Source organism: Spinacia oleracea, chromosome 6 (genome assembly GCF_020520425.1).
Source record: "Spinacia oleracea cultivar Varoflay chromosome 6, BTI_SOV_V1, whole genome shotgun sequence".
NCBI classification, from domain to species: Eukaryota; Viridiplantae; Streptophyta; class Magnoliopsida; order Caryophyllales; family Amaranthaceae; genus Spinacia; species Spinacia oleracea.
In genome coordinates this window covers 112,176,803-112,203,473 of record NC_079492.1, presented here as the reverse complement: position 1 = coordinate 112,203,473, position 26,671 = coordinate 112,176,803, and the positions used below count along the sequence as shown (strand labels likewise).

At 41.1% G+C, this 26,671-nt stretch overlaps 1 protein-coding gene across 1 annotated transcript; it reads left to right on the top strand.

Moving 5' to 3' along the window:
- Positions 1-5,933: 5,933 nt before the first annotated feature.
- LOC130464096 (uncharacterized) lies at positions 5,934-10,715 on the top strand. The gene is made up of 5 exons (XM_056833503.1): positions 5,934-6,180; positions 6,331-6,454; positions 6,526-6,825; positions 6,904-7,020; positions 10,016-10,715. The coding sequence occupies exons 1-5, from the start codon at positions 6,080-6,082 to the stop codon at positions 10,553-10,555; spliced, it is 1,182 nt and encodes a 393-aa protein (XP_056689481.1). The 5' UTR covers positions 5,934-6,079; the 3' UTR covers positions 10,556-10,715.
- Positions 10,716-26,671: the final 15,956 nt, after the last annotated feature.

Sequence of the window (26,671 nt, the reverse complement as noted above, 5' to 3'; positions counted from 1 at the left end):
CAATACAATTTCAAACACATTTAGCCTACAAAGATCTAGGGTCGGGCGACTATGATCTTGAGTCTTGACACCTTGAGTCACTACAAGAAAGCGGTCATTTGCCGACTAAAATTTCCGACCATCAAAAAGTAGTCGGAAAAATTTAATTTACCGACTAATTTTGCAGTGGTCGCTAAATTTATATTTTGCCGACTACAATAATGTGGTCGGAAAATTTGCGACCACCTAGCGAGTAATTAGCGACTAAAATTGGGGTTGTGAAATAATTCGACCAAAAACCTAAACAAAAAACTTTACCTACAGATTTTTCCGACTAAAGTTAGTCGGAATTTACCGACCAAAACCAGGTTGGTCGTTAAAATATTATTTTGCGACTAAATTAAATTGGTCGTTAATTTAACAACCGCATTTGTGGTCGGAAAATTTGTGGACACAAAAAAAAAATCTGAAAAAAACTTTACTACTGCGTTTTCCTACTACATTTTGGTCGTAAAATTTAAAACCCATAACTCCACGAACATGGTCGTTTATTTCACTCTACCAAACTCTAAAACAAATTAAAAAATAGATCTGGAATTCCATAGAAACGCCACCCACCCAAAACGCCGGCCACCCACACATCGTCAACCAAAACGCGACCCACCCATCGTCGCCGGCCACCCACCCACCAGCGCCGGCGACCCCACGACACAATTACCGCAGACGCAGACGCGTGGCCACCGCACCCACCCATCGCTGGATTCATCAACCACCACAGACACGAGGCAAGCAACCACCACCTTCATCAACCACCACCGGCGCGACGCAGGTACACCTACATTTGATTTCTTTGTTAATTGATTATTTATTTTTCAAAACCCTAACCATATTTTCTGGTGATTATTTTGGTGCTTTTTTTTGTGCGTTTATGGTGAATTTGTTGTGTTAATTTTTTGTTCGTTATTTGATTTTGTTGTGGCGATTTTTTGGTTCCTTATTTGATTTACTGTTTTCTAATTTATTTTTACAGGAACTAGTTGGTTTTGTCAATGGTTAGTTGTTATTAGACAGAACCTATTTGTAGTGTGAGAGAAAAGGATTTGGATGTGTTGGTTAGTTTTTTTACTTAAAAAAAACAGAAAAGAATTCATCAACCACCACCGACCCTTCGTGGTTTTATTAAATTTGCAAATTCTTTCCCATGTAGTTTCTTTATTAAATTTGCAAATTCTTTCCCATGTAGTTTCTTTATTATGTTGATTTTTTTTATTTGATTTAATAGTTTGTGCTTAGTTTTTATTTGATTTAATAGTTTCGAAAGTTACTGTTGTTGAATTTGATTGGAGAATGTTTAGTAGGAAAGAAAAGAGTGTGGATTGGTTGAAAGAAAATTGAGTGTTGAATAGTGAAGATATTGATAAGAGTAGTAGGGCAACGTCTCCTATTATCTAGGATTTTTGTATAGTACATATTCTTAGCTATAGAAACGGGGGTGGTTTTTATCAGTCCCTCTCTAAAAATTGATAATCAGCTGCTTTGGGAAGTTTGCATCGACTTCTATATTGGGAGCTCTGATCATATTTTTGTATATACTGTGACAGAAGTTTACTGAATACATTTAGGGTAATCTAGATATTAAACACCCATTTTCTTTGTAAAATTTGATATTGTCTGTAAGTTATGAGTTCAGAAATCTATTGATTAAGTATTAACTTTGTAGTGTTGAATAAGTTTTTTCCATTCCTGGGTTTGTCAATTTTAAGTAGTGTTACAGCAACACATGCTCATTAGTTTTAACCGGTTTCCACTATCACTATGGTAGTTTTAACATTATTTTAATTTACCTAATTACAATATTATCTATTGACAATAATAATAATAATAATAATACAATTTTATTTATTACTCCCTAGTTATGAACATATAATATATAATAGACTTGATGAGTAGTGTGAGATGTGTAGAATTTGATTAATTAGTAAAATGTTTTTTTTGTTGAGGGTGTAGAATTTGGTATCATGAAAAGGACGGAGCGTAAATAAATGTATGATAGACTTGATGGGCGCAATATTAAGCCCGAGTTTCTCAATGGGGTTACAGAGTTCATTGAGTTTTGCAAAGAGCATCCAAGTTGTGGTGACAGTGACAAAATAAGATGCCCATGTCCCCTGTGTGATAATAGACGGTTCTATGATGTTGAAACAGTTAGACTACATCTGTACAATAAGGGTTTTGTTCGTAATTACTATGAATGGGTATGTCAAGGGGAAAGTTTTGGAGAGCCCGCCTCGCGTGTTCAAACAAATCCATACCGTGACATGGTTATCGATGCTCTAGGAAATAATCAAGAACATATGTTGACGAAGAGGTCGATGTAGTTGAAGAAGAGCCAAATGGTGAAGCCAAGAAGCTTATCGACCTTCTAAAGGCAGCTGAAGATCCATTATATGAAGGGAGCAACCTATCTGTGTTGGAGATGGCATCAAGAATTGCAAGTTTGAAATGTGAATTCAACTTACAACACAGGTGTGTGGATGGGTTTGCTTCTTTGATGAATGATGCTATTCCAAATAACAACCAAATGGGTAGAACTTTCAATAGTACAAAGAAGGTTCTTCATGGCTTGGAACTTCCTCACGAGAGGATCCACACATGTCCTAAAGGTTGTTTGCTCTTCTGGAAAGCCGATGCCCAATTAGATAAATGTAGAGTATGTGGAAGTGATCGATATAGGAAGAATTCTAGAGGCAATCTTGTACCGGCTAAAGTCATGATTTATTTTCCAATCACACCTAGGTTGCAAAGGTTGTATGCTACCAAGAACGTTTCCGAGGATATGACTTGGCACGCCAAGAATCCTCGAGTTCAAAACACCTTTGCACATCCTAGTGACAGTGAAGCATGGAACCACTTGGATGCAACCTTTCCTGATTTCGCATCAGAGCCTCGAAATGTTAGGCTTGGTTTGTGCACGGATGGATTTGCCCCCCATGGTAAGTTTGGCTCCCAATATTCATGTTGGCCTGTTATTCTTACACCATACAACTTTCCTCCATCGATGTGTATGAAAAAACCCTTCATGTTCCTTTCTTTGCTCGTTCCCGGTCCTAAAAATCCAAAGGGACACTTGGATGTGTACATGCAACCGCTCATCGAAGAGTTGAAACAGTTATGGGAGGTTGGGGCTATGACTTATGACATATCAAGCAAGCAAAATTTCAACCTCCGCGCATCCGTTTTGTGGACTATTAGTGATTTCCCTGCATATGGAATGCTATCTGGATGGTCCACTGCCGGAAAGAAGGCATGCCCTTACTGTATGGATAAGTCCAAGGCATTTTGGCTAGAACATGGAGGTAAAGTTTCCTGGTTTGATTGCCATCGTCAATTTCTTCCACAAGGTCACCCTTTTCGGAAGAATAAAACAGCTTTCTGCAAAAACAAAGTTGAAAATGGCATGGGTCCGCATATAATGAGTGGTGAAGAATTGTGGCAATGTGTGAAGGACTTGCCTAAAGCAACTGATGGTCCCGAGGCTCTTAAGAAGTTGAAGAGTGCCAAAAAGGGATGGTTCAAACAAAGTATTATGTGGGAACTCCCATACTGGAAGGATTTGCTTCTCCGGCACAACCTAGATGTCATGCACATTGAAAAGAACTTTTTTGACCAACTCATTAACACTGTGATGGATGTGAAAGTCAGCACCTCGGACACCGCTAATGCAAGAAAAGACATGGCAAAGTATTGTAAACGTCGGCAGTTAGAGCTTGAAAATGGAAGTAAAACCATGCCAAAAGCACCTTTTGCACTTGACAAGGCTCAAAAGAAGGTGTTATGTGAATGGGTTCGAGACTTGAAATTCCCGGATGGATTTGCTTTAAACTTGAGCAGGTGTGTCAATCTCCAATCATGTAAGCTCCATGGAATGAAGAGCCACGATTGTCATGTCTTCATGGAGAGGTTACTGCCTGTTGCTTTAGTGGAATTACTTCCCTTGCATGTTTGGAAAGCAATTACGGAGATCAGTCAATTCTTTCGAGATTTATGCGCTCCCACTATCAAAATGAGTGATATAGATCGCTTGGATAAGAATATAGCTGAGATCTTGTGCAAGCTAGAGAAGATCTTCCCACCAGCATTTTTCAACTCAATGGAATATTTGCCAGTCCATCTTCCACATGAGGCAAAGGTTGGTGGTCCGGTGCAGTACAGGTGGATGTACCCATTTGAAAGGTAATCAAAAAAATTCCCTTACGTGTAAATAAGTAATCTTTTTTAAGCATTCTACACGATTATTAGTAACTATTGATTACACTTACGTATTTTATAGGTTTCTTAACCATTTAAAGCGTAAGGTTGGAAATAAGGCACGTGTAGAAGCCTCCATATGCAATGCTTACCTAATGGAGGAGATTTCAAACTTTTGTTCCAACTATTATCAACCGGAGGTTGACACCAAAGCAAGGGATCTTGGAAGAAACGTCAATTCGGTTGTTGAGAACCAAGATGATGTTAATATCCCCGAGATGTTCAGGGTTGATAGTGGTCGTGCACCTACTAATGGTCGTTTGCGCTACTTGCAAGACAAGGAGTATGATCGAGCACATCTTTATGTGCTTGCAAACAGTGGCATCTTAGGTGATTATGAAAGGTAATAAACTAATATTTAATTATGAAATGTAATAAACTAATATTTTATTATGAAAGGTAATAAACTAATATTTAATTACCATAGGAAATTTGAGGAGCATATTCGCCAAATTCATCCACACATAGCTATGGAGGATATTTGGCGTAAATTCGAAGCCCAATACCCTGAATGGTTTAAGTCACATGTGAGATTAATTTTGTATTGTTTATATTGATATTATTATATCACTTTATACTAATCATTAACATAATACAAAAATTACTGACTTCTTCTACAAATTAGGTTCTCCGGTCTTTGATAACTGATGATGTGATACGCGCTCTTGCAATGGGCCCCTCTAGACAAGTGAGAACATGGAGTCATTTCTATGTGAATGGATATAATTTTCACACGCATGACTATGGAAAACACAAGTCAACTATGAATTATGGAGTGTGTGTACAAAGTCCCGAAGAAATTGACTACTTTGGCATTTTAGAGGAGGTGGTTGAAGTTGCCTATTGTGGTAAGCTTCGAGAGTACAAGACAATCTTGTTTAAGTGCAGTTGGATGGACTCCGTGAAAGGTATGAACATTCACGAACAATAAAAACTTGTGGAGGTCAATCATTCTAAGAGGTACCCAAAGTACGACCCGTTTGTATTGTCTTACCAAGTTAGCCAAGTGTACTTTGCTCATTACCCTAGTTTGAAGAGGGATAAAGACCAATGGTGGGCTGTGTTTAAGACTAAGGCAAGGTCATTGATTGATGCTCCGGTTGACTTAGAATTTCTCCAAGAAGATGCGAATGAGGTTTCTTCAGCTATTTGTGCTCCGGATGAGATTCCAGATTATGAAGATCAAGAAGACGATGAGGACGTGATAGATGAGGACGATGTTGAGGCTGATGAGTTTGAGACAAGTGGCGATGAGGATGCTGAGTTTGAGACAAGTGACGATGATGATGTTGATGATGAGTTTGATGATGATGAGTTTGATGATGATGCATACGACGACTAGCTAGCATGTTCTTGATGTGATTGATTCAATTTAGTTTGTAAAATGTTGTGTTGAACATACATTAAGATGTAGTTTGTTAATCTTATGTTTGAAACGCAAATCATGCTATCTATTTGTAAGGAGCGAACGTTGATAATCTTATGTTTGAAGTGCGAATTATGTTATCTCTTTTTATGGAACGAATTATATAACCATAACATGTACTTCTTATTCGGAACTTACATATATCGAACGTCTACTGTATTTGGAATTTATTTATATAGCTAATGTTTGGTTTGTGTTTTACTAATTAAACAGATGTCCGGTCGAGGGGAAAGTTCAGGCAGTGGCCGTGTTCGTGGAGGTGGACGTAAAGGTGCTCGTGGGGGTGCTCGTGGAGGTGCTCATGGAGGTGCTCGTGATAGTCCACATATCACACAATCCACTTAGGATACCTTATTTGATGATGACATGACTCAGGGTGAGTATGATAGTGAGGTTGTACCTGAGACACAACAAGATGAAGTGGTTGTTGAGCCAGGAGTCTTTTGGATGACACCTGGTGAACTATGGTATGATTAAGTTTCTTTTTTTGGTAAACTATGGTATGGCTTAGAACTTAAGTAACTACCGACTAATTTTCCTTATTTGGTAAACTATGGTATGACTTAGAATAATATTAACTACCGACTAATTTTCTTTTCCTTCTTTCATTATGTTAGGTTTGATCATAGTTCCCTCGCCCGACACATCACGAGTGTCATTCAAAAGTATTACGTTCGTCCGTGGACGTGTTATTCACAGGTGGACAACCATACCAAAAAGCATTGGTTTAATTTGTTCAAGGTATAATCAATTTCATATTACTTAATACATTAACTTTTAGTTATAAACCTAACTTTGTCGAAATTTTGTAGCGGACCCACAAGTGGCCATCGGAGTACGACAACTTGGCCTTGCATGACTACCATGAAAAAGCGGGGCAAAGACTAAAGGACACACACAACTACATCACGTCAAGAAGTGGTGGAAAACGTCCTGATTGGTTGCCTGAGGAGGTGCATAAAGAGATGATGAGGTATGCAACGGAGGATCCTGAATTCCTGAAAAAGTCTGAGCGTTCAAAGAAGAATTGGAGAGGCGGTTCACTAAAAAATCCAATTGAACCAACACATTTTCAAGGTTCCATTTCCACAGTAGAACATGCAAAAAAAATGGTAAATATAATTATGTACCTTAATTTTACCTAAATATGTAACTACATTGAATACTTACACAAATTCATTTATACTAAGGCAAAAGACAATGGAGGTGCTTTGCCTACAGCTGGTGAGTTATATTTGAGGACGCACACGAAGAACATACCGGGTAAAGGGAATGTACCATGCAGTAGCAAAGCGAAACAGATCAAGGTAAATGTTTTTCACCTAAGGCTTAGATTTTAAATATAGGTTCGTTTGTTGATGTTTGGGATCGAAAATGGCATTTTTAGGCATAAATGACCCATAACGACCCAAATGACCCTTAGGAGTGCTAAACGAACTTGAAATGAGTTTCAAAAACATGTAACTACTCATATAAATCATGTAAAAGGTTTAGATTTTGAATATAGGTTCGTTTGTTTATGTTTGGGAACGAAAATGGCATTTTTAGGCATAAATGACCCATAACGACCCAAATGACCCTTAGGAGTGCAAAACGAACTTGAAATGAGTTTCATAAACATGTAACTACTCATATAAATCATTTAAAAGGTTTAGATTTTGAATATAGGTTCGTTTGTTTATGTTTGGGAACGAAAATGGCATTTGTAGGCATAAATGACCCATAACGACCCAAATGACCCTTAGGAGTGAAAAAGGAACTTGAAATGAGTTTCAAAAACATGTAACTACTCATATAAATCATGTAAAATGTTTAGATTTTAAATATAGGTTCGTTTGTTGATGTTTGGGATCGAAAATGGCATTTTTAGGCATAAATGACCCATAACGACCCAAATGACCCTTAGGAGTGCAAAATGAACTTGAAATGAGTTTCAAAAACATGTAACTACTCATATAAATCATGTAAAATGTTTAGATTTTAAATATAGGTTCGTTTGTTGATGTTTGGGATCGAAAAGGGCATTTTTAGGCATAAATGACCCATAACGACCCAAATGACCCTTAGGAGTGCAAAACGAAGTTGAAATGAGTTTCAAAAACATATAACTACTCATATAAATCATATAAAATGTTTAGATTTTAAATATAGGTTCGTTTGTTGATGTCTGGGATCGAAAATGACATTTTTAGGCATAAATGACCCATAACGACCCAAATGACCCTTAGGAGTGCAAAACGAACTTGAAACGAGTTTCAAAAACATGTAACTACTCATATATATCATTTAAAAGGTTTAGATTTTGAATATAGGTTCGTTTGTTTATGTTTGGGAACGAAAATGGCATTTTTTGGCATAAATGACCCATAACGACCCAAATGACCCTTAGGAGTGCAAAACGAACTTGAAATGAGTTTCAAAAACATGTAACTACTCATTTAAATCATTTAAAAGGTTTAGATTTTGAATATAGGTTCGTTTGTTGATGTTTGAGAACGAAAATGGCATTTTTAGGCATAAATGACCCATAACGACCCAAATGACCCTTAGGAGTGCAAAACGATCTTGAAATGAGTTTCAAAAACATGTAACTACTCATATAAATCATGTAAAATGTTTAGATTTTAAATATAGGTTTGTTTGTTGATGTTTGGGATCGAAAATGGCATTTTTAGGCATAAATGACCCATAACGACCCAAATGACCCTTAGGAGTGCAAAACGAACTTGAAATGAGTTTCAAAACATGTAACTACTCATATAAATCATGTACAATGTTTAGATTTTAAATATAGATTCGTTTGTTGATGTTTGGGATCGAAAATGACATTTTTAGGCATAAATGACCCATAACGACCCAAATGACCCTTAGGAGTGCAAAACGAACTTGAAATGAGTTTCAAAACATGTAACAACTCATATAAATCATGTAAAATGTTTAGATTTTAAATATAGATTCGTTTGTTGATGTTTGGGATCGAAAATGGCATTTTTAGGCATAAATGACCCATAACGACCCAAATGACCCTTAGGAGTGCAAAACGAACTTGAAATGAGTTTCAAAAACATGTAACTACTCATATAAATCATTTAAAAGGTTTTGATTTTGAATATAGGTTCGTTTGTTTATGTTTGGGAACGAAAATGGCATTTGTAGGCATAAATGACCCATAACGACCCAAATGACCCTTAGGAGTGCAAAACGAACTTGAAATGAGTTTCAAAAACATGTAACTACTCATATAAATCATTTAAAAGGTTTAGATTTTGAATATAGGTTCGTTTGTTTATGTTTGGGAACGAGTATGGCATTTGTAGGCATAAATGACCCATAACGACCCAAATGACCCTTAGGAGTGCAAAACGAACTTGAAATGAGTTTCAAAAACATGTAACTACTCATATAAATCATGTAAAATGTTTAGATTTTAAATATAGGTTCGTTTGTTGATGTTTGGTATCGAAAATGACACTTTTAGGTATAAATGACCCATAACGATCCAAATGACCCTTAGGAGTGCAAAACGATCTTGAAATGAGTTCCAAAAACATGTAACTACTCATATAAATCATGTAAAATGTTTAGATTTTAAATATAGGTTCGTTTGTTGATGTTTGGGATCGAAAATGGCATTTTTAGGCATAAATGACCCATAACGACCCAAATGACCCTTAGGAGTGCAAAACGAACTTGAAATGAGTTTCAAAAACATGTAACTACTCATATAAATCATGTAAAAGGTTTAGATTTTGAATATAGGTTCGTTTGTTTATGTTTGGGAACAAAAATGGCATTTTTAGGCATAAATGACCCATAACGACCCAAATGACCCTTAGGAGTGCAAAACCAACTTGAAATGAGTTTCATAAACATGTAACTACTCATATAAATCATGTAAAAGGTTTAGATTTTGAATATAGGTTCATTTGTTTATGTTTGGGAACGAAAATGGCATTTGTAGGCATAAATGACCCATAAGGACCCAAATGACCCTTGGGAGTGCAAAACGAACTTGAAATGAGTTTCAAAAACATGTAACTACTCATATAAATCATGTAAAATGTTTAGATTTTAAATATAGGTTCGTTTTTTGATGTTTGGGATCGAAAATGACATTTATAGGCATATGAAGTGATTGAATGCTTATGAAGTGTTGTGCATATGCTTATGAAGTGTTTGAAATGATTAAATGCTTATGAAGTGATTGAAATGCTTATTAACATATGTTTGAAATGATTGAATGCTTATGAAGTGTTGTGCATATTTGTTATGCATGTTTGCTAATCATTTCAATTCTTGTAGGAAACATATGAAAAGACTGTTGCCGAATGCCGTGAAAAAGGCTTTGAAAAGGATCCAAATCAGATATTTTTTGAGACAGTTGGTGGGAGAATGAATGGAAAGGTCCATGGCTTGGGGAGTGGCTCACATTTGTATTATGCACCACCTTTGAGGGGAGGTGGTTCTTCTAGCTCATACGTTCCTTCCCTTTATTCGCAATTTCAACAACAATTTACTCAAAAGACCCAAGCGTTGGAGGCGACACAAGCTCAGATACTAAGGGAGAGAGAAGAAGAGAGACTGGAGCGACAAAGGGAGAAGGTAGAGCTACAAAGGGAGAAGGAAGAGCTACAAAGGCAGAGAGATGCAGAGCGACTAGAGCGCCAAAGGGAGAAAGAAGAAAAAGAAGAAAATGATAGGGCCCAAGCAAAGGTGATTGCCGAGTTGAAAGAGGCAATGGAGAACTATGGAAGGATGTTCAGTCAGTGTAGTCAATTTCAGTCTCAGGACCATTATGATCCCCCCGGCGGAGGGGTTGGGCTAGGCGCTCCTACGGGCTAGCTACTTTGTAGATTTTCAAACATATTTTCTATGTATTAACCCGTAGTTATGTATTAACTCGTAGTTATGCATTATATATTATCAAAGCTTTGTACTCCATAGTTCGTGTTTTGAATATTGTGGTCGCAGGAATTATAGTGAATAGCAGGGAAATTGAATATTGAGGAGTGCGGATTATATATATATTGAATAGCAGTTAACGACTACTTAAGTGGTCGTAATTTTCAAGATGATGTAGTGGCAGGATTTGTATTTTTGCGACTATTTTTGTAGTCGCTAAAAAACGACTACTATAGTGGTCGTGAAATACCGACTACATTTTTAGTCGGAAGTTTAGCGACCACTATAGTAGTCGCTAAATTTCCGACTACAAAGTTAGTCGTTAAAATAACGACCACAATAGTAGTTGGAAATCACCAACTACAAAGTAGTCGTTAATTTAGCGACTAACTATGTAGTCGGTAATTTCCGACTACTTATGTAGTCGTGATTTTAGCGACTGCTGTGGTAGTCGGAAATTTTGCAACAACAATTTAGTCGGTAAAGTAGTCGTAGAAATTTAACGACTACTTTTCAGTCGTATTTTCCTAATATACCGACCAGTAATATTCCGACTACTCTCTACCGACCACTTTCAGTCGCAAAACTATTTAGCGACCAATTTAACCATTTTCCGACCATTTTTGTCGGTCGGAAAAATGAAGATTTCTTGTAGTGAGTACTATCCCCTGGCTCCTCCCGCAATCAATCATCAACCTTCCCCTTGCCCAAGCGGTGGGAGAAGGAACTTGCAAGCCTTCCAAGACGGGAGGACGACGAACCTCCTTTGGATTTCGAACGGTCAAGCACCGGATGGGCCACACTCCCGTCACCTTCTTCATAGTCAGTTGATGCAGGACGTCTAGCTCTAGAACCTCGGACTCTAGCTGGTCCGGAGAGAGAAATGTCCCTCTGGCTTAGGCCTCTCATCCATACAATGTACCCCGCAGACAGAGCAACTGGCTCAGGTGGGAACTGGATACTCAAGAATGGTTTGGCGATCCGATACCGCCTCCAAACTTCAAGTCGATTTGCATTCAGCGCAATAGGTTTCGGTTTCTCTTCAGTACATTCCGGGATCTCCTGTTTCAAGCCATATTGTCTCATCACTCGAGCAGGCGAGTAGAAGACTAGCATTGTGAGGCTTGGCACCCTCAAAGCAGTAGAACTAGGGGCATGTTTCATAGAAGAAATTCCCCACCAAGGAACTACCCACCTTATACAAGATTCAATCCCAGAGAGTGCACATCTCCACTCATCCAATGAAAGCCGGCCATACACCATGGGCCGCACAGTGAATCCTTTTCTATTATAGCTCGCCATGTTCTCCGGTGGTGCCACCAACATGAGCATCTCCATATCCCAAACCTTGGGGAGTATACAAGAAGCATATTTCAAAATTCAACATTCAAAATTCAAGTACAAGTACCAGTTCAACAATACAAAGAAGGCTCCAGATCCTTACTTGGAGTAATACCGGACTTCCCGACGGCAATGAAGAGGGGTCCGACTTCAGCATGTCAAGGCCCATCAATGTTTCGCCAATCACGAGCGGCATTGGGTCCCGACCACTAGCAAACTGCTCTACAATCTCAATTAGGGAGGCATCACCATTGCCAAACCCCTGCTTCGAAAAGAGAAAGCGAGCAAATATACAAAAACTCAAGGCTCTCAAGCGGAAAACTTTTGGAACATCAAGCCCAGCAAAGTAGGTGACAAAGAGGGACAAATCCACCCCTCTGCCATACACAACAGCACTCAAAAGTGGGGGCTTCAGGCCCAAATACCTTTCAAAGTTCAACTAAAAGTGTTCTTCAACACTAGGCATGCATGGCTCCAGCATCAAGGGCCACCCCAATATGGCACTAAATTCCTCAGGGAGGGGACATACCTCATTATTTCCAAAGCAGAAGACATGATGATCCGGGTCCCAAGCCTCCAGAGCAGGAAGAATGAAGTGCAAATCCAATTTTACAAACCGGAAAGAGACGGGCACCCCAAGATGCATGCCATCAAGCTCCCTTTTCTCCAACTTGCCTAGCGAACCAAGCCACGAGTTCAAGGCACTTTCAAAAGACACAGCCATATTTTCTTTTCTTTCTTTTCGAGAGGAAGCAGTATGCAGTGATAGCAGGGAAGGATTGATGCAAGAAATGATCCAACAATCTCCCTATTTATACAAAAGTCGGCTTGCACGACAGCTCACAGGCGCCAGGCGCCAAGCCTGCACCAGGCGCAGGGGCCTGCATCTAAGGACAAGGCCACCTTCCTCTCTTATGACTCCGAGTACACAGTCTTTAGTGTTTCGGACAGCAGAGTACAACCTCCATTATTCAAGATTCCAAAGCCGCAAGCCGCGCAATTTCAAGCAGTCCGGATCAACGCTTCGGGCAGATTTCGGGTCGATTTTTCAAAATTCAAGCATTCTAGTCCTAGATCGGCGTCCTAAGTCGAGTCTGCATATGCATAAGCAAGAGTTGAATATACTTTGACTTGCGCTTTTCCTAACCAAAAAACCTCAGCCAAAGTGGGGGCTTATAGTGGGTATATACACCCGAAAAAAAAGGGAAAATTTTTTCAAAATTTTTCGCAAAATTGTCATGCATGCATATAGCTACAAAATTTCAAGGCACACACTACACATACAATTTCAAGCATTCAAACATACAAGAGCCAATCTTCACATTTTACAAACCAATTCAAGTTCAAAACCATACAAACCATACAAACCACAAAAAAATTCAAGTTTCAATCCATACAAATACAATAACCCAGCCTATACAAAATCAACCCAGGCAAGCTGGAACTCGCTACCATGCAGGGTCAGTCTGAGTCATCATCAGCAGTGACGTCAACCACAGGTGCCTTGTCCCTATTATGCCTCCTAAGGCGCTCCAGCTCCTGATCCATCTCCGTCCCAGGGGTACTAGGATCCTGCTCCGAGATACGAAGTGTGCCAGTGGAAGGATGAACTCCCTCATGAGGGGAGGAATACAGATACGGCGGCGGCATCGGCATATACGGATACGTCCCATACATCTGAGCCTGGCGCATCCTATCCATCTCCGCGTAGCAAGCCCATGAACCTGCACCCCAAGGTTGAGGACCACTTCCTCCGAAGTAATAGCCGGAAGGAGGAACAAAGGGCCGTGAACCACTAGCACCTCCAAATGAATGCCTGGTGGGGTCAACATGTACAAAAGGGGAAGCTCCCCACTCAACATCAGAGTGCCTCTGATGAGCACCAGCACCAGACCCCTGTCCCAGCTCCAAGCTCGGTCCCTCCTGTCTCGAGGACGTCTCCGCCTGAGGCTCCCTGTCAACAGAGTCTCTACGGTCTCGACGGCGCTCCTATACAAGATACAATTTCAAGAATCAATTTCCCAGTTGGAATTTCCAGTATACAAGTTTCAAAATCAAGTGAGGTACCTCTCTGTTCCGGCCAGAAAGCTTTCGGGTAAGCTTGGCGCACTGCCTCTTCCAAGAATCAAGCAAGAGCATCCAGCTACGCACTCTCGCCCGAGGCGCCTGCATACAAAATTCAAGATCAATTTCCAAATACAAGTTACAAACAGTTTCAAAAATGCAACAGTACTTACAGGGGCGTAATGCTCGGGTACAACATCATATGATTTCCGGTGCGGAGGAGAAGCCCAAGGAATGGTCTCCACCACCTCTTCCCCGTCCGAATTCTCATAGCGGAGGATCCTATCAGCATGAGGAATGTCCTCAGGATCAACCTCCTCCTCCTACATACAATCATACAATCATGCAATCAATACAAGAATACAAGAATACAAGAATGCAAGAATACAAGAATACAAGGTTCAAAAGCTCACCGGCAGTACGAAGCGTACTGGTGGAGCCAGCCTCCTCAGGAAGTCGTCATAGCTCTCCTTCCTGTGTACAAACTCTCTCCAAGAGCGGCAAAAAGCCTCGCCCCTAGCCTCCGCATAGAGCCGAGCCAACTCTTCATCCAACGCCAGCATAGACTCCGGCGGATCCTTGGGGACAAGTCTATCCCCTGAACTGTGCTGAAGGGACACTCGCTCCCCCAGATACCACATATGGCGGTACAGCCCTGGAAGCAAAACCCGCCGCCCAGACAGGAATTGGGCACGAGCAGCTGAGGCAGGTACAACTGCATTGGCAAAAGGACGCCATACCACCTACAAAGCAGACAACTCAGGCAACAGTACAAATACAAATACAAGAAAGCAAAACAGTACAAGAATATTACCCTATCAGCAGGCAAAAATCTCTAAGCTCTGCGAGAAGCCGCCAGGGACGCACCGACGCGCACCGCTCCTATCAAGAGGCAGCATACGGGTAAGCCGCATCTCTAGTACGCTCCGGCGCCAAAGTCGGGAAGTGCTCATAGATCCAAATCTTTCAAGGAACAAACAAAATATCAGTCAAGTTCAAGATACAAGCGTACAAATACAAAGTACAAAGTACAAGGAGTCTCGAATACCTCCATCACGCTCTACAGAGCAGCCATGCTCGGGTCACTCCCCAGTGCAGTCCGGGAGGCCCGCCCCATTTCATACAAGAGGTGGCTATAGGCCAAGCCACCCCAGTTATAACTCGGAACAGCTCTCAAGTCCCTCAGAGCAGACAAGAAGCTAATATGCACCCGACTGTTCCTACTCGGGGCAATCACTCTGCTAACCAAAACAAGGAGGAAGAGCCTAACCCTCTGCTCCGCGGACACACCCTCACCACAGATAGCATCTACAAGCACCGTCACAGAAGCGTGAGAGTCGTCCTCTGAAAAATCAACAACAGGGCCGAGCAAGTCCCTGACAGCGGCCGAGCGCCACGTCAGCTCAGAGTCAAAGGTCACATTCCTCTCAGAAAAAGGAAGACCTGTAATCATAGAAAACTCAAGAGGGGTAATAGTAATCTCCCCCCATGCCATGTGGAAAGTGTTGGTGGTATCCCACCACAGCTCCAACAAAGCCCACAAACGGTTCTTAATCCCCGTTCTCCTCGAGGAACCTCCCATGGTGCGCCAGAAATCGGCCAGGCCCATCTGCGACCAAATCCCCATAGCCTCCTCATCAGCACGGAGAGCCTTAAAGGCCCTCTGAACCTCTACCAAGGACCAGTAAGTACGGAACGGCTTTCCGTCGGCCTACAGGTGAACGAGTTAGCTCAAGACCTATACAAATACAAAGTACAAATTCGAAACACAGTACAAGACTCACCATGCCAGCGCGAGGCCGCTGAGACAAGTGCCAATCCGGCCGAAACACCAGGTCGGAAGGGGTCCAACCAGCACCAGGGAAAGCGGGCGCATCCCGGGGAACCATACCCCCACCTGGTGCATTTATTGCAGCCGCTTCATCATCCGAAGCATCTTCCTCAGCAGCTCAAACCACAGACGACTCAGCGAGCTTTCTCCGAGTGTGACGAGGCATACTAAATCGAGCAGCATACAAAATGTCAAAATTCTAAACTGGGGGCTATCCTATACTAGCCTAAACAAAGTCAAAATTCAATTCAAAACAAAATCCCCAGTGGACCTCTAATTCAAGGTACAAGTTCTACACCAACGCCAAGGCTACCCACGCCGAAGCAGGTATTCAAATTCCTACACCAACGCCTAGGCTATCCACGCCGAAGCAGGTATTCAAGTTCTACATCAACGCCTAGGCTATCCGTGCCGAAGCAGATGCAAGTTCAAAAATTCAAAAGTACAAGTTCCAACAGTTCAAGTTCAAGTGGCTATCAAACAGTTTTCTACAAGATTCACGAAGCTTAAGCATACAAGCATCATTTCAAAGTACGAGAAAATCAAACTACATGCAATCCTAGAGTTATTTCATAAGCAAAAACATGAAAACTTACATGGATAAGGCAAGAACAAGACCAAGGGAAGAGCTGATCGACCTTTGAGAGAAAAGAAGCAAAAATTTCAAGTGAATGTGCCTCAAAATGGCACGGCAAGGAGGCACTTATATAGTGCTTCCCAGCGCCAGGAACCGCACCAGCGCCCAGCGCTGACCTGCTGCATGCGCAGGTCTGCCGCGCGCGGTCTCCCATGCTGATTGCACGCCCTTTGCTGCTACGATCTTCCGCACCAAGCATCAAACGTCGCATCGAACCATCCATCGAAAATACGGGTATACACCTGTATCTCCAAGTACAAACAGATGAATATTTCAAGAATACAAAGTCCAAAAAAATACAACGACTCAGGCGCCCAACTCCCAACGGACCCAAGCTCCTGGAAAGTCAGTCAAAGTTCAAAATTTTAAGGGCCAGTAAAAAGCTCTTATCCTCAGCAAAGCACATCCCAACGGATTAACTCCGGGTGTTAAAGATCAAAATTCAAGATTCAAAAATTCAAATTTTTGATGCCAAGCTCCGTCCTGAACTGAAGGCGGAAAAGTACAAGTACAAATCGTAGTCACCACCAACCGCACCGAGGTAGACTCTATCCTTTTTCTAATGCCTGTTTTGTGCAGGTACCGGCGTACAAAGAGTGGTCTCGATTGCAGAACATCTTGACCATTCTCCGTCCCTTTCGAAATACTTTGACTTGCGCTTTTCTAACCGAACGCTCACTCAAAGTGGGGGCTTATGTAGACACCTAATTTGTGTCTCCCCTTTGGGATGATGACGAAACCATTATCCTTGTTAAGCGATTGGAGTAACTCCAGGCGGAAATACCAATTGCTAAGAATACCTCCGAAATCCAAAATCCAATCCCCGAGGTCGTTCCCCTCCCGGAACTCGGTACAAAATACAACTTCCAAAATCCAATTTCAAAATCCAAGTTCAATCTCAACTAGTGGACCATCCCATTGGTCTTACTAGGCCTTTTCCACTCAAAATCATATAAGGCAAGTCAAATTCGGGCGCCGACCCACAAAACCGAGCATGCCGGGCCCCGCCCCGTAAAACCGGGATTCGAAAACCCGAGAAAGGTTTGTTTTTAGAAGCAAATTCAAGCCTTAACCTCCAAGAAAAAACTACGTGCCAAACATCGTACTATTCGTACAAAGGTACACCCATACAAGACAAATCAAGGACGGCATCTTTCCGTCCTTTTTGTCGGCATTCAGCCCACGTTAGCAGCGCCCAGCGCTGGCCTGGCGCCGGGCGCTGGCGTGTGCTGGCGTTTTGCACCATTTCCCTTCTATAAATACCCCTCATTTCCTTCGAAAAAAGGGGGAGGACAACACACATAACGTCGTAATTTCGACATTACTCCTCACAAAACAAACTTCAAAACACATACAAAAAATCCTAAATTCAAGAGCAATTGGGAGCTCGAGCCTAAGCTTAACTAGGTAAATCCGAATTCCATTTCAATTAATCATGCTATTTTGATTTCAAATGATTAGCAAGTTGGTGTTTTTTTTTGTCATAAAAAAACACCACTTGCAACAATTATACATGCTTTTTTCAAAAATACAAACTTTTTCAAAATGCAAAATACAAACTTTCAAGATTCAAGGATGTTCAAAGTTGCTTGCATTCATCTCTTTGAACTAGAATCACCTTCAAGCATGGAGTAATCAAAGATGACACCTTTTAGCATTTAAAGGTTTAATCTTTTGAGATTCAAAACTCCATTTTTCAATATACAAGTTCAAGTCTTCAAATTTCAACATACAAGTTCAAATTTTCGAAGCTTTCAAGTTCAATATGCAAAATCTAGGAAATTTGGGTTGAGCAACCTCTCCCAAGTTGAGATTTTTGGCTTTGAATTCGTGTCGGGCGCACTTATTTTTAAGGAGCCGCTTGGCGTTCGAATCTCATGTGCCCAAGTACAAATTTCAATATCGCAATTTCAATATCGCAGTTTCAATATCGCACTTTCAATATCACACTTTCAATATCGCAATTTCAATACCGCAATTTCAATACCGCAATTTCAATTTCGCACTTTCAATTCCGCACCTTTACTTGCCTAGTCCATTTCTAGGCAATGTGGACCTAATCCCCAGTCCTTTTCTAGGGGGTCTTGTATTTACTAATTCCGCACTTTATTTAGTATTGTGATGTTGCTTTATGTGCTTTATCGCTTTCATCACCAACATGCTAAATACAACAAAATGCAAAGGTTACATCACGCTTAACGAAGATATTTTTGGACAAACCGGCCTTAGGTTCCTTAAATCAATCTTTAAAGCAAAGTGACCACCGTACAATTGGAAATTCTATTTTGTTCTAATTTGCAAACCCACATAGTCTAATCTTAGGGTTTATTTTCGAAACAATGTTGTGCCAATGTACTTGAATATTTCTAAAGCTCGCCGAATAAGCATTTTCGTTCCCGATCCCGGATCTCACCCATCCGTTTCAAGGATTCAAGGCCTTATCCAAAAATAGAGTCATTGTGCGGTCTTCCCAAACGAGACCTAAAATAAGTTTGGTGGCGACTCCTTCGAGGTGCAAAAACAATTCAACGGTTCTCTAAACGAACTGCCGCGTGCCAAACCCCCCATTGTAGGAAACGGGAAAAAGATCTAAAAAACCCCTTACAACTGGAAAACCGCTGAGGTACTTATTGATGAGAAGGAACCTGATAAGACTGCTGAGCCGCAGCAAGTCGACGTTGCATCTCCATATCCTGAAACTGGCGCCTCCTCTCAAGCTCGTACCACTGAGCCCAGGACGTCGCACCATAGCCAGGTCCCCAAGGCTGATAACTGCTTGCTCCCTAGTGGCCGCCAAGAGGATTCATGAAAGACATATGACCGCCTATATCTCCCAAAGAGTACGAATACCTGCCAGGCTGAGCAGAAGGAGAGGGAATATACCTCCGACCAACACCTGAGTGCCTCTGACGAGTCTCAACACCAGAGTCCGGGCCCCGACCCAAGCTCTGCGCGGTCTGCTCCATCGAGATGTTGGCCCGAGGAGCCTTATCCTCCCTACGGCCCAGGCGGCGCTTCTATACAAAGTTCAAAATTCAAGCATCAGGTATCCTTATACAAGTTTTAAGATACAAACATCTCTGAGTTAGCAAACTCACAACTCGATCTCTGCCTGCGAGCTTCCTTGTTAGATTGATACAAATGCTTCTTCAAGGAGTCAATTGCAAGTATCCAACGGTGCACTCTTGCTCGAGGCGCCTGCATACAAAATTCAAAATCAATTTCTACATACAATACTGCAACCAATTTCAATAAAATACAAAGACACTTACATCTGCATATTGCTCAGGGAGAGCATTGGCCGCCATACGATCTGGGGAAGAGGCCCTCCGGACAGTAAAATCCACTTGCTCTCCATCCGAGTCCACATAGCGGAGGACCCTGTTAGCATAAGGAACATCCTTCGGGTCGACCTCTTCAACCTGCAAGCACACATACAAGATTCAATCCTACAAGGTTCAATAATACAAGATTACAAAAATACAAGAATACAAGATTCAAATCCAAAGCTTACCGGTGGCACAAAGCAGACTGCTGGGGCAAGCCTCGACAGGAAGTCTCCATAGATGGCCCTCTTGTCTACAAGAATCTCCCAAGGGAGACAAATGGAATCATCACCTGCTTCCCTGGCTCCCACATAAACTCGGGCAACATCAACAGCCTTCAACAACATGGACTCTGGAGGGTCCAAAGGAACAAGCCTGCCTCTAGTACTGTGTCGGGGAGTCACTAGCTCACCCAGATACCACATGTGGCGATAAATCCCCAGGAACAGCACTCGTCGCCCATACAAGAAGAAATGCCGCATAGCCGAAGCAGGCGTGGGTACATCAGAAAAGGGACGCCAACACACCTATAGGACATGTAGCCCAGTCAATATACAAAATGCAATCAGGAAAAAGTCCCACCAAATACAAAACGCACCTCCCCTGGAGGAAGGACCCACAAAGCTCCACAGGAGGTCGCCAAAGACACCTTCTTGCGCACCGCTCCTTCCCAAGAGGCAGCAACCGGGTAAGCCGCAACTCTAGGGCAAGCAGGCGCCAAGCCAGGAAAATGCTCATACGCCAAAATCTTCAAAAGAAAACAAGACATCCGTCATTCTTATGCATACAAAATACAATATACAAGTAGAAATGAAAAAGTCAAGGAGTTCTAAGTACCTCTAGCACTCTCCACAAAGCGGCTATGCTCGCCGAACTCTTCGGTGGAGTCCGAGAAGTGTTTTTTCATCTCGTACAAAAGATGGCCATATGCTAGTGTAGACACCTAAATCGTGTCTCCCCATTGGGATGATGACGATAACATTACCCTAATTAGGCAGTTGGAGAAACTCCGTGCGGAAATCCCAATTGCTAAGAACATTTCCAAAATCCAAGAGCCAAAATCCAATCCCCGAGGCCGTTCCCATTCCGAAACTCGGTACAAAATACAATTTCCAAAAATCATTTCAAAATCCAAGTACAATCTCACCCAATGGACTATCCCATTGGTTTTAGAAGGCCTTTTTCAGTCAAAATGACATTAAGCAACCCAAATTTGGGCGCCGACCCACAAAACCGAGCAAGCCGGGCCTCGTCCCATAAAAACGAAATTCAAAAACCCGAAACGGCTTGTTTTTAGACGCAAACCAAGCCTTAATCCCCAAGCAATCACTACGTGCCAATTTTGTACAAATCGTACAAAGGTACACCAATACAAGACAAAAACAAGGACGGAGCCCGCGTCCTTGTTTTGGCAGCTTCTGCGCCACGTCAGCAGCGCTGGGCGCTGGCAGCTGCGATCCGCGCTGGCATTGGCTGGCGTTTAACAGCAAAATCTCTTATTTAAACCCCTAATTCTGAGCATTATGGGGAGGCAAAAATCAAAACACAACGTCGTAATACAAAAATTGCCACTCAAATAAAAATCCAAAAATCCTCCAAAATCTAATACAATTTTCAAGTTCTAAGCAATTGGGAGCTCTAAAAGGAATTCTTGCCTAAACCTAACTAGATAATTCCGAATCCCAACCCTAATCAATCGTGTTTCTTTGATTTTCTCTTTCAAAAATTATTAGTAAGTTGGCATTTTTAATCTTAAAAATGTCACTTACAACAATCATACATTTCTTACAAAATCCAAACTTTATATGATACAAAAATGCAAACTTTCAAGATTCAATGATGTTCATGGTTGTTTGTAATCACTTCCTTGAACTAGAATCATCTTCAAAATATGGAGTAATCAAACATGATACCTTTCTAATGTTTAACGGTTTAGTCTTTGAGATTAAAGACTCCACTTTTCAAATTTCAAGTTCAAGTTTCAAGATCCAATAATGTTTAGGGTTATTCATAATCACTTCCCTAAACTAAGATCATTTCAAAGTAAGAGCATATCAAAGATTAAACCTTTTCAACATTAAAAGGTCTGATCTTTGAGATTCAAGACTCTTAAGTTCAATATTTCAAGTTCAAGTTCAATATTTCAAAGTTCAACATTTCAAGTCCAATATTTCAAGATTCAAACTTTTCAAGGTTAAGTTTTATGTGCAAAATCTAGGATACTTTGGGATGAACAACTCATCCTAAATTTGAGATTTTTTAGCTTTGAATTCGTGTCGAACGCACTTATTCTGAAGAAGTCGTTTGGCGTTCGGATCTCATGTGCTTAAGTTCAGTTTCAATATTGCAATTTCAATTCCGCAATTTCAATTATGCACCTTTCAATTTCGCACCTTTCAATTCCGCACCTTTCAATTACGCAATTTCAATAACGCATTTCAATTTCGCACTTTCAATTATGCAACTTTACTTGCCTAGTCCTTCTAGGCAATGTGGTTTCCCACCTAGTCCATTTCTAGGTGGTGATGTATTTTACTAATTCCGCACTTATTTTCTATTGTGATGTTGCTTTACTTGTTTATTGCTTTCATCACCTCATATGCTAAATACAACAAAATACAAGTTTACACCACGCTTAACAAAGATAATTTCTTGGACAAACCGATCTTAGGTTCCCTTAAATTAAATTTAAAGCAAAGTGGTCACAATACAAAGTAGAAATTCTATTTGTTCTAAATTCAAACCCACACAGTCTAAACTAGGGTATTTTCGAAAATGTTGTGTCACGCACTTGAATTATTTCTAAAGCTCGCGGAATAAGCATCTCGTTCCCTTGCCCGGATCTCACCCATCCGTTTCTAAGATTCAATGCCTTATCCTAATAGAGTCATTTTTTTGGTCTTTCCAAACGAGACCCTAAACAATGTTTGGTGGGGACTCCTTCAAAATACAAAAATACAAAGGTTCTAATACCGCCCCGTAAGAAGGGAAAAAGGCAAGCGAAAATACCCCCTACAATTCTGTCGACTCCACTGGGGAGTTCGAAAATTTCAACTTCGAAAATACGAGCAGACTTTGAGCAGCAAGCCACTGATATGCTTAAGTTCTGGATGCCAGCACTGGCGCCAGGCGCAGGCCCATGCGCCAAACGCCACTGCCTGCATCCATCATAGTGGCTCTCAGTGGCTTGTTGCCCATGTTGCTCGAGTTTTCAAGTGGGAGTCAGTCTATTTCTCGATTTTGAATGACGCTCCCAAACCTTTAGAACGAATGTCGAAAAACGAGCTTTTCAAATGCAATATTCAAGTGCGATTTCAATTTTCAATTTCTAGGCATTTCATGCATATTTCGAAAACCATATTTGTGCAAAATGAATTTCTACCTTGCCCAAACGGATGTGTTCTACATTCGGGCTAGCCCCGGGGGAAACGAAATGGTGACTCTCCATACGGTTCCCGACCAAAGTGTGTGACCATTTCCGCGCCCACCGAAACTTGGCATTTTCTAGACATTCCCGATGTCAAGTATGGAGGTCGTCTGCCGAAACACACGTCCCTTAGGTGGATGTGCAAGTTGTCGCCGGATCCGCCTCTTAGTCAAGTACCTTTTTGACGCCCAAAGCCGACCATTTGCATCATACAAAACTTAGACCGACCTTAGGCTGAGAACTTTGTATGTCACATTCATATCCAGGTTAGTGTGACAACGTGTTATTTGTGCATTGTGTGGGCGTCTTTGCATGCGTGAATGGCTAACCTCGAGTTCTAGCTTGCCAAAACCAATTAGCCTCCAACTAGGAAACCAAACCCCTAGGAGCATCATTCAAACTTCATGCATCCAAAATCGCCGATTTAAGGTCTTCTAGGAGTGCCACTCTATTTGATTCAAAACCCTCAAACACGCCTCACGCACAAATGCCAAATTCAAAATCCAATCCAACGGCGTCATAATCCCGGATTTTCTAGTCCAAATTCCGAGTTTCAAATTCAAATCCAAGCCAACGACGTCATAATGCCGGATTTTCTAGTCCAAATTCCGAGTTTCAAATTCAAGTCCAATCCAACGGCGTCATAATGCCGGATTTTCTAGTCCAAATTTCGAGCTTCAAATTCAAGACCAATCCAACGGCGTCATAATGCTGGATTTTCTAGTCCAAAGTTCAAATTCAAGATTCAATCCAACGGCGCCACGCCGTATTTTCTAGTTCAAGCATTCAATCTCCAAGTTCAAAAATTCAATCCTAGTTCAAGCATTCAAATGTTCAATTCCATCCTTCAAACCTCAAGTTCAAATCACCAATTTCAATCTCAAAACCTCAAGTTCAAATGTTCAAACTCATGTCGTCGTAATACCAACTTTTCAAATCCATTTCTCAAATCTCAAGTTCAAATCACCAATTTCAATTTCGAAACCTCAAGTTCAAATGTTCAAACTCATTTCGTCGTAATGCCGACTTTTCCATTCCATATTTCAAACCTCAAGTTCGAAATTCCTATATTCAATCTTTCAAACTTCAAGTCCTATACTCAAAATTTTAAAATTCCAAATCCGTGCCGTCATAATGCCGTCTTTTCCATTCCGTATTTTAAACCTCAAATTCGAAGTTCTAAATTCAATCTTTCAAATCTCAAGTCCCATATTGGAAACTTTCAAATTCCAAATCCATGATGGCGTAATGCCAAATTTTCCTCATTCAATTTCAATTTCAAAATTCCATGATCAAGCACTTCAAAATTCCAAGTCCATGGTGGCATGATGCCGGATTTTACAAATTTCAAATCCAATTCCAAATTCATGATGGCGTAATGCCGGAATATTCAAATTCAATGCCTCATGCTCTATACAAAAGTGCCTCTTTCCCATTTCAATGTTCAAACTTCGATTCAAATTAAAACTTCAAGCTCATCTTCAAGCTACAAAAAATCCTTGTCTTCTATTACTCTCAAATACAAAATTCCAAACATTTCCAATGGGTTGAAAATCCCTTGAAATAGTACAAGTCCAATTGACCAACGGGTTGAAAATCCCCAGAAATAATACAAAATCCAATGGGTTGAAATTCCCCTAAAATATTCCAAGATCCAACGGGTTGAAATCCCCCTAAAATACTTCGAAATTCAACGGGTTGAAATCCCCCTTAAATACTTCGAAATTCAACGGGTTGAAGCTCCCCAGAAATAATACAAATTCAAAATTCTATTCAATGGGTTGAAATTCCCCTAAAATATTCCAAAATCCAATGGGTTGAAATTCCCCTAAAATATTGACGGGTTGAAATTTCCTTGAAACAATACAAAATCAATTCCCTTTCAATCGGGTTGAAACTCCCTTGAAATAATACGATATCCAATCTCCAAAAATATTTCCAATGGATTGAAAATCCCTTGAAGCAATACAAGTCCAATTTTCAAATTCCAATGGGTTGAAATTCCCCTAAAATAGTCCAAGTTCCAATAAGTCAAAATCTTCCTTTTCAATATTGCAAGTTCAAGTACAAGGAGTTAACTTCCACAAAAGAATGAAGTCTCCTCTCAAATATTTCCAACGGGTCGCAAATCCCGAACACCAATACAAAATCCAAAATCCCGAATCTTCGGAGTGACACTTAGGGTCAAGTCTAGGTCTCATTCATTGTATGCATATCATATCATGTGTCGGGAAGTTCAAGTTCTAAATCATATCATGTGTCCTAACTAGGAGTCCAAAGATCATGTGGGTTTGCCGAAGAGGAGAAAGGTTGAAGAGAACTCCATCAACCCTAGCCTCACTCATAGCCGGCATCGAACGAGCAGCCAGTTCACCTTCTACAAATCAAACTTCTAGTCCCTTTCAAGAATCAGTTCAAATGGCCATTGTCGACCAAATCACTCAGCTCATGGCCGCCGTAGCCAACCTGAATACCAACATGGAGAATGTAAGCAACCGCTTGGGTGATGTGGAACAGGCCGCACCCACAGATGACCTAACCAAGAAGATCGAAAGCCTGGTTAACAAGGCTACGAATCACGAGAACTATTTCGATACCTCAATGGAGGAAAACCTCAAGGGGAAGGCAAACCTGCCAGACAAATTCTCTGCCAATGACATTCCAAAATTCAAGTCGACTGACAATCCCAAGTATCATCTCAAGAACTTCAGAGCTACAATGTAATACCTCGTATTTTCATAATATTTATAAGTACATTTTATTGTATTTATAAAGAATTTTACTATTTTTGGAATTTATTTCGCATTTAAATGTTATTTAAATGTATTTTATTTAATTAGAATATTTATTATTTTATTTAATTACGAAACGAATTTAATTCTTGAGTCGGGAAATTAAATGGGTTGCAAGTAATTTTAACGGTTTCGGGTTTTAAATGAAAAGTCCAATTCGTTTTATTAAACTAGCCCAATCATTTAGTTCCCTAAGCCCAATTCTATTTTCCTAAGCCTAACCCATTGAAATAGGGAGCCTATAAATAGGACTCCTCATCATTAAATGAACCCCTAAAATTTCGTAAAGCCTCTTTTGCTTTGCTTTCCCCTCACTCCATCTCTTCTTCTCTCCCTCTTTGCTCGCCACCCGCACGCCCACGGCCTCGTGCCCTCGTGCTCACCCGCATGCCCGCACGACCTTGTGCTCACCCGCACGCCCGCACGGCCTCGTGCCCTCGTGCTCGCTCGTCGCCCACACTCTTTCTCGCCCTCCCTTTTTCACTCGCAGCCCGCCCAGCCAGCACGATCGTTGCTGGTGCCGTGCTGCTGTGTTGTTGTTGCTTCGTGTGTTCGCGCACACCCCTTGCTCATCTCCCTTGCTCGTGTGCTCAGTGCACACCCCTGCTCGTCCCTCTCGCTCGCACGCTGCGCCCAGC

Excerpts from the sequence above, each read along its gene's own strand:
- LOC130464096 (XM_056833503.1), top strand. The coding sequence starts at position 6,080 with ATGACTCAGGGTGAGTATGATAGTGAGGTTGTACCTGAGACACAACAA. Across the intron at positions 6,455-6,525 it reads ATTGGTTTAATTTGTTCAAG|CGGACCCACAAGTGGCCATC; the intron begins GTATAATCAATT and ends GAAATTTTGTAG. Across the intron at positions 6,826-6,903 it reads TAGAACATGCAAAAAAAATG|GCAAAAGACAATGGAGGTGC; the intron begins GTAAATATAATT and ends ATTTATACTAAG.